Source organism: Orussus abietinus, unplaced genomic scaffold (assembly GCF_000612105.2).
Source record: "Orussus abietinus isolate OABI.00-Male unplaced genomic scaffold, Oabi_2.0 scaffold11, whole genome shotgun sequence".
In the NCBI taxonomy this organism is placed as follows: domain Eukaryota; kingdom Metazoa; phylum Arthropoda; class Insecta; order Hymenoptera; family Orussidae; genus Orussus; species Orussus abietinus.
Window position 1 is genome coordinate 763,819 of NW_019396016.1, and position 7,954 is coordinate 771,772.

The 7,954-nt window shown below is 43.1% G+C and overlaps 1 protein-coding gene across 6 annotated transcripts; it reads right to left on the bottom strand.

The window, feature by feature from the left end:
• Positions 1-23: 23 nt before the first annotated feature.
• LOC105704123 (carbohydrate sulfotransferase 4) lies at positions 24-7,935 on the bottom strand. 6 transcript variants are annotated; one of them, XM_012433078.2, is made up of 11 exons: positions 7,848-7,935; positions 5,580-6,037; positions 5,225-5,460; positions 4,839-5,038; positions 4,152-4,279; positions 3,801-3,848; positions 3,232-3,365; positions 2,907-3,142; positions 2,645-2,843; positions 2,387-2,566; positions 24-2,286 (listed from the first exon to the last, which is right to left on the bottom strand). In XM_012433078.2, exons 5-11 carry the CDS (start codon positions 4,269-4,271, stop codon positions 1,965-1,967), a joined length of 1,239 nt encoding a protein of 412 aa, XP_012288501.1. In that variant the 5' UTR covers positions 4,272-4,279; positions 4,839-5,038; positions 5,225-5,460; positions 5,580-6,037; positions 7,848-7,935; the 3' UTR covers positions 24-1,964. The 6 variants fall into 6 exon arrangements, with proteins under 6 accessions (XP_012288501.1, XP_012288500.1, XP_012288503.1 ...); XM_012433077.2 differs by lacking the exon at positions 7,848-7,935 and adding an exon at positions 7,012-7,105; XM_012433080.2 differs by lacking the exons at positions 4,839-5,038; positions 7,848-7,935 and adding an exon at positions 7,012-7,105.
• Positions 7,936-7,954: the final 19 nt, after the last annotated feature.

Below are 7,954 nucleotides of genomic sequence, written 5' to 3' on the forward strand. Positions count from 1 at the left end.
GTACAATTCATATGAATCGTTCATAGGCAAAGAAATCAATTTTATTGTAAGGTCAATTACATACACGCATCTAAATGTGAGGCGTAATATACATTGGGTCCTTCGATTAGGCACTTGATTGTTGCGCATGCCACAGACCCAAAACTAGAAATTTGCCCATGATACAGAAAAATTTTTTCCTGTATTACGTTTATCCTCTGTTACTAAGAAGCATACTATATTATTCTATCTTACTGTACAAGTCCATTTAAAAAAGATTTTCCTATATCATGAGTATGACACCTGAAATTCTGTCATATTGCAATTCTTACACGTTCATAAGGCACGGTGCTAAAAACTTTCCGTGAATTTAATACGTTGCAATAACTTTCGAGCTTTGGTTCGATAAAGCTTAAACTATTTCATTCGATCGCGATAAAACATTGTTAAAAAGGCAGCATTTATTCTATAAGCTGCAGTCAATGATCATGCAGAAAATAGTGAACACAAGGACTCCCTGGCGTTTCTTTCAAACTGATGATTATAAATCTTCGTTTCTTGTGCCAAATAAACATGTTGGAGTTGACAGTTGTGGAAGTGAAAGTAAACCCGATCATAAGTAAGATTACCGGACGTGACTTCATTTACTTGATTTCGCTTATGTACCTAAGTGCCTGGGAAATGATTTTCTCCATCGTTCTCTTAAAATATAAAAATCCACAGCCTCCATTCCAACAAAGAATAAACATGATGGAACCGTTTATAAAGTTGGACTCTTGTTTACAGACTTTTATATCTATATCAAAAAGTTATGTCCACTTTGTGTAACAATTGACCGTGATAGTGATCCTAAAATATCGGTGACATTACAGAATTTCGTGTTAGGTTACACGATACATCGTAATCACACCCACCATGTTCCGTACACACACCATTTACACAATGATATACTATGATTTACACAGCGATTCAACATATAACCTGGAAATTGTCTTTCACAAAGGGTTTCCAGTAATTGCATCTCTTGAGTAGAAATTTAAACATGATGCAGCACACGAATAATATCAACATCCGCACTATTCAATCGTACGGATTGGTTATATAATTTTTCTTCGATATGTTCTTCGTTGGAGGTTATATCGTTGCGTGCATCGCCCCCATGTACAAATTTTAACGTCATCGTGAATAAGTAATTAGTATATCTATTATTAATACCAAGTATTCACAATTAAGACGCAATACTTTAGGTTAAAGGTACAAATGGAATTTACCAAAATCCTACTTTTCACCCACCGCAGAGACTCATCGACAGGAGTTCAGTGCTACGTCGCATCGAGCGCTGACTTATTTCTGTAGATCCCCAATCATGCAATAAACATTCAGGTCATCATCACTTAAGACTTGTGCGAGTCTACAAACTAAGTCTTATACTGCAATAAATGTTTGATATTCAACATGTCAACGTGCTAAGTTTCCTTCCCTTGCGAAGCACAGCTACCGAGGTGCAAAATGTGGCCTTCAGACTCGACGCACTTGTTCCTATCAGGCACATTTAGATCAGCTACGTGTTCGATCCCGATGGTGATACTGCTCGACTCTACGTCGCAGATTTGACGGCAAATGTGGCAGTTAACAAGGGCTTCACCTCGACGTTTGCAAGTGCACAATCGGAATAAAGATGAAAGCCATTCTGGTGGGCAAAACATTCCGAGATCTCGTAGGAACACCTTTCCGTGATACTCGTTACCACGTTTTCCTGGAGTTCAGGAGTCTGGATTTCTTCGAAGGTACTTTCAGTGAAATTTCAACGGAATTCATCTACCAGGATAGACTTTCACCGGTTGACTCCAAAGTTAAGCGTATACACCTAGTGAATACAATTCAAGGTATTTCTCTCTCCTATAAGTGTCCTCTAGAGGTATCGCCCGCGATAACAATGGATTAGTACTGTGCGTAACGTTAAACTTAGGTACGCCCGTACATCGTCACAACTCAAGACGATATTCCGTGAGAGGGTCAAAGACCTTCTGGTGACTAGCGTTCATAGCTGGCACATAGCCCCAATATTTCATTGCGGTCGTGCACTTTCGTTGAATTTCGTCGACTTCCTTGAAACCCAGATCGTTTCGCCAATGAAACGGAGTAGCCTTCGAGTTTCTAAAAGTACTCGACACGCCACCGGCGTCGCTCTTCGTATGAGTATCGAGGAATCTCTTAACGTTCTCGTGAAATTCCAATCCGTAAAATTCGTACAAATTCTGCACGTGCCAATAAGGCTCCAAAGATAAATCCTCGTACCGTAATATCCTACAAAGAGACGTTTTTTTAAGAAGATTAATCATATCGGTTGCATTTGTAGGACCCAGGAATGCGACTTCGCGTTGCTCCGCTATCCAGCTCGAATTACCTGAAGGTCCGAGGATACTGCTTAATCAGTTGCACCGCAGTTTTGAAATCTGATACCATGTCGGCGCAGACGATTTCAGAATCCCAGCAGTCGGGCACGTTGGGGCACCACTCTCGATGTCTTCGCGATTGCATGATTCCTCGAGGGTCCCGGATGAGAAGTACCAGTCTAACTCCCAAGCTGAACGCGATGAGGCAAAATCGAACAGGTAAGAAATAGAATAGAAAGAATATCGATTACCATTTACCGAACACTCACTCTTCTTGAGCTAAAAGTTGCTCGGCGATGTGTAACCTCAGGCGCACGAGCTTCATCGACTGGAAAGGAAACAATCTGCAGAACTTGGAGACGAAACGCCAATCCCAGCAGATTTCCTTGTGCGCCTGGCACTGCTTCCACAGATGTGTATTGTGATTGAAGAGCCACGAATGCGTCTTCCCGTAATCTAAATAATGATCTGGAATGGAAGGATTTTTTTTATGCAACTTTAGCACACGCATTTTCGCTGCAATGCACTTACCCATGTCTTTGTAATCACAGTTGAGTAATGACACGATGTTGTGCAGAGCTTTCTTGGCGAGTGGTGGCCCTCTAACTTGTACGATACCAAAGTCCAGCAGTGGCTCATAGTGATAAAAATTTGCGGGATGAGAGTTCAAGACGTCTCCTAAAAATGTACTGCCGCTCCGCCAGGTCGTCAAAATGATACTTTTCATAGGCTTGCCACCTTTTTCCATTAAAAGATCATCTAACGTGCTGTCACAAATGAAGAAACATTGCTGAACGGTATTTTTTTTAAGACAACGTTTAAATAGCTAAGAAAGTACAGTTATCGATCAATTTACCTGACGTTAACACCACTTTTTCCATTAGGGAAATTGTAATGTTCCATTTCTTTCGTAATCGCCTTTCTTTGTTGGTCGACAACTTCCTGAATCTCATCCAGCGTGTCATTGCTTGGAGTGGTTCCGAGATACCTCTGCAAAAATGAAGATATTAATAAAAGTATCGATAAACACAGAAATAATTATTCACTTTTCTTTTACAGAATTATTTTCTTGGGATCTCGTCTCGCTGATTAGATGTCATTCGAATGCAGCTGGTCACTGTCACATTTCACGATATTATTTAATTTACTTCCAAGCGTTTTGTATAAGCGTGGAGAATACAAGTGCCCTTAAGTGCGTAAGCAAACTTATTTGTATATATAAGAGTACCGTTTCTCGATATTCTTAAATTTCAAAGTCGGCATAGAGAAGCTCCCACAAAGCCAAATATGTCTCAACTCTACTGGCTACCGTAAAATAATAAAAAAGTATGTTAATTCCCGCAATAAGCGATAAAATATATAAATTGTATAAAACATATGGAACGCATTTTACTATTATCGCCTGTATTTACTAGCTAGACTTACCGTGACTGGATCTTGAATTTTCACGGATCTTGGCCTTATCTCGATTTCCTGGATCGAACAAATGTCAGAAGCTCTTAATTATATATACAGTTTAAAATGCTTAGGTCAAATTAGAACCGTTTCCTGAATCTCGACACCTGATATACCTTTGGGCTCAATGAGACCATCGATTTCACCACAAATAAAAAATAAAATACACATGCAGAATATGGAAACAGTAATGCCAGTGCAAAATGTGATTTCAAAAAAGTGATTAAAAAAAGTTAGTTTATAGGCACGCAGAACCTATTCACCTCAAAGTACACTTTTACCCATTTCAGTTGTACCACAAATTCTTTTACATTTACTAACCGATAACACAGGTTGCAGTTGACGTTCCAAGTAGCCGTTGTAATGTTGATTAAACGCCAAGAAAAAGAGACAGAGGGACACTAGGCCGACCAGCCCATAAAAACTCAGTCGCCTTGACATCTTTGCTCCTAGAAAGATTGTAAACAATTAATAATCTTAAGATACTGCACATCCAAAACTCATGCGCGTACGATATAAAAAAACTGATGAAACGATATCACTCCAGTGGATTATGAACTCCGATTAAAAACCGTCAATTAATTCTGCTACAGTTCAGGAGTATATTGGTTTAAAAAACTGAAGAGGCAAGATATCGTTGATTGGTAACTGTAGAGGTTACGAGTTTTCGTTCATAAAGATTGCAGGTACCAGAGAACTATAAGTCGAATTTAAATCAGAGAGAAGTACAGCATAAAATTCTGATGTATCAACAGAACATAAAAATAGATAGAACTGCAAATTCAATCTGAACTAAGAGAAATGAAACAACCTTCTCAGCAGCTGTTTCTTTGAAATGAAGAAAAGTCATTAAAAACCTCAAAAGTCTTTACTCCATTTATTCCGCTCTTAAAAAGGTCAATACCGATAGTGCCATTTTATTGGTGTCATTATTCATAGCGTGTTGCACTCAATCCATGAATAACGAGACATGTTGCAACATTGGTTCGGATAAAATTTTTAACTTACTGATATCGATAAGTGCTTTGCCTCGTGAAGGTAATAACTGCTACATTAGGTTGACGTAACTCCTTTTAGGAGTATCCTTTAATATCATGCTCCGGTTTTTAGACATCACGAATCGATCGGTCTTTATAAGACTGCTTTTCTTACATCTCCTCACTTGATTCCATTATTTAAAAGAATTCTCAAGAGAAGTTACATTCCACCTGCAAGCATTTTGAACACATAAAAACATTTTTATGAACTCTAATATTCGCCTCTGCAGTCAGATTAGTCGCGACAGCTATAACTACCGTATCACCGGCAGTTACCTTTAAGCTGCCACGCTAAATCAAAGAACAATGAGACATTTTAAACCGTAAAATTATCTCAGTCAAACTGTCAAAACTCACAAGCCCAGGCAATTGCTATCGTTGGATTATCTTAAAACGCTAACGCCATGACATAGAACGGTCATAGTTTCCTTCCGATGTTCTCGACGATATCCTCAAAACGTCCCAAGCCGATGTCCTCGGCATGTTCAACCAATCCAGTTATCTATTCCAACAGACTCGCAAGAAGACCCATGCTTCTTCGATAAGTACTAAAACCTCCACTGCGCAAGCGACCCTTGCTCCTTGCTCGTAAACTGGAAAATAAGAAACGATATCAAGTCCCAAGCTTCGATCAGATATGACGCTACATCCTTCTTCCTGCTGTCGATCTAAATATTCCAGTTCATAAGATGGGTACAATTCCAGAACTCACCGATAGTGGAAATTTCCCTTCGGGACTTATCTCAAAACGACTGTAGGTTTCACAGCAGACTTCCTCTTGGGAAGCCTCTCGTTCTACCTCGACAACGTGCTCCAGGTGTCGAGGATCCTCCAAGTCTGTGACATTTCGACCGGTGCTCGACATTCGACCGCGTTCTTTATATCGCCATTCCACGATCAACGCGACTCTGCCTGTCTCTGTCGTCGGAAAGGACTCACGATAGGGTTCATGTCCTGTCGATATGCCGTGTTGTCGCCGCGCCTACGCCTCGCTTCGATGGCGAGACCAACCAACCGCAACGAGGAGCGCTTGACCACTGATGGACAGATACAGACCTTCCCCGTCGCAAGTTACGACTCGCAACGGCCGCGTGCATTCGCCGACTCCCGCTGGCTGCCGCCAACCGCTGCACCTGACTGCACCGCGATGCAGCAACCCACTGCGCATCCCTGAATTCCGTGAACCAAAATTGACATAGAGTTCCCTTAAGGGTCACTCCACATATGTACACTCGCGTAAAAATATTTATAAAACATTTCCCTAAGCATGGCGTGCCGAATAATTAGAAACATTAACACGCGATTGCGGCGATCCTAACGAAGGTCTTAAGACTGACGAAATTTGATTTTTCGAAAGAAAAATTTCTCTTTTTGGTTCTCGTCCGGGATAAATACATTGCTTTCTCTTCATTCGAAATATGAAATCTCGCGAGTTTCAAGACCTACGTTAAAATCTCCGTAATCACGTGTCAAAGTTTCAAATCATTCCGTGCAGCCGGTTTGGAGGAAAGTTTTATCAATATTTTGACGTTTTGGTATGTATAGAATGACCCCTTGATATCACCTTAAGGAGACACGCTCGCCGAGTAGCAAAGAACCGTGAATCCCAGCTGTGCATAAAGATTAAGTAATCCGTACATAAAATAGAACATCGTGACATAATTGCCGCAGTAAAAGAACAAACGGGATACGAATGAGGCTCAAGGACGCTCGCCATTTATATAGAAAGTCCACGCTTTTACGGTTACCGAGTGTCCGTTACCCACAAAAAAATGTTTGCCCACTTTCGCCCGAGGGGTTCTTAAACTCAAAACTACCGTGAATTGCGCAAGAACGCGAATACTAAATTGCTAACGTATACCCGTGACACGGCACATTAAAGTGACACCCCAAAAGGATTTATGAATTATACTCCTCCCTTAGTCAATTAAAATCAAAAACGTAATCTCTTCATTGAATTAATCGATTTTAAGATACGAAAACGACGTCGGGTAGTTCTAGAGCGTGAAACCCAAGACTCGAGTCGAACGGAATTTTCAAATCGAATCTCGCGCGTCGCTCTTTACGCGGCCGCCATCTTGGAAATTCAACGAACGCGCAGCTCGGTCGGTACGGACAGTTTCAAGGAGCGCTCGATGCAGTACCCTGTCATCTGTTTCAAGAGACCAGGCTCTCCCTCTTTCTCGCACAACCAGGGAGTGCGAAAGAGACAGAGCGATCGAGGAAACCAGGAGGTCTCTCAGCCCCGCCCTCTGCCCCCCTGCCGGCTCCATAGACCTTGCGTTGTCCTCCACCCTCAAGCCTCGGTCCAAGCGTCCTCCACCCGTCCATTCTCCGGCATTCCGTCACCCGTGGCTTGCCTCCCGCACTGCTCCGTCCCGTCCGCGCAGCCAGTCGGATGCTGTTGCTCGAGCGGTCGAGACCCGTGGGTTCGGGTTTCCTCGTTTACCGACTTTCTCTGCGTTCGAGTTCCCCCAGGCCGGGTCGAGCCGTGTATTCCCCTCAAAAAGGACGTCCGACGCGGTCTCACCCGGTCGGCGTTCCTCATCTCCGTCGGCAAAAAATCCAGGAAAACCCGAGCCCCCGGAGCGCGGTCGAAACAAGGGAGCGTGCACGATCCGATATCTCACGTAAACCCACCCGAATCCGAAACCGTCTCGACGTTTCCTAGCGCCGTTTACCGGCCGGGATCCCCAAGAGACCCTCGAGTCGCGTTTCCCCCCTCCGGTCCACCGCCATCCCTAGGTAATTATTTCCCAGTAATTATTTCACCTCTCAGCCGTATAGAGTCGGCGATACCTCTCGAATTCTCGGCACTTTTATCTCATCCCGCAGAGATCCTTCGAAGCTCCGTCCCCGAATCCGTCCCACGTATGTTCTACCTTACCGGCCGAGCCGACCGAGACCGGGGACCTACAGGATACGCGTGAGTTCTCCCCGACTTTTCACCGACTTTATAATCATCCGGGACAGTGGTTACCTCGACTTCGACCGTTTCTCTGTCGCGGCGTCAAGTGGGTCCGGGTGCATGGCCCCGTGCTCCAAGAGACGCTCCTAGTGCACTCTCGGCGCCCGGCGGGGGTGCAG

Bases quoted from the DNA above. Each gene is read 5' to 3' on its own strand.
- LOC105704123 (XM_012433078.2), bottom strand. From the start codon at position 4,271: ATGTCAAGGCGACTGAGTTTTTATGGGCTGGTCGGCCTAGTGTCCCTC. The intron at 3,366-3,800 runs GTAAGTCTAGCT...TCATTTTTGCAG, and splicing joins AAATTCAAGATCCAGTCACG to AGGTATCTCGGAACCACTCC. The intron at 2,844-2,906 runs GTAAGTGCATTG...CTTCCATTCCAG, and splicing joins CTGTGATTACAAAGACATGG to ATCATTATTTAGATTACGGG.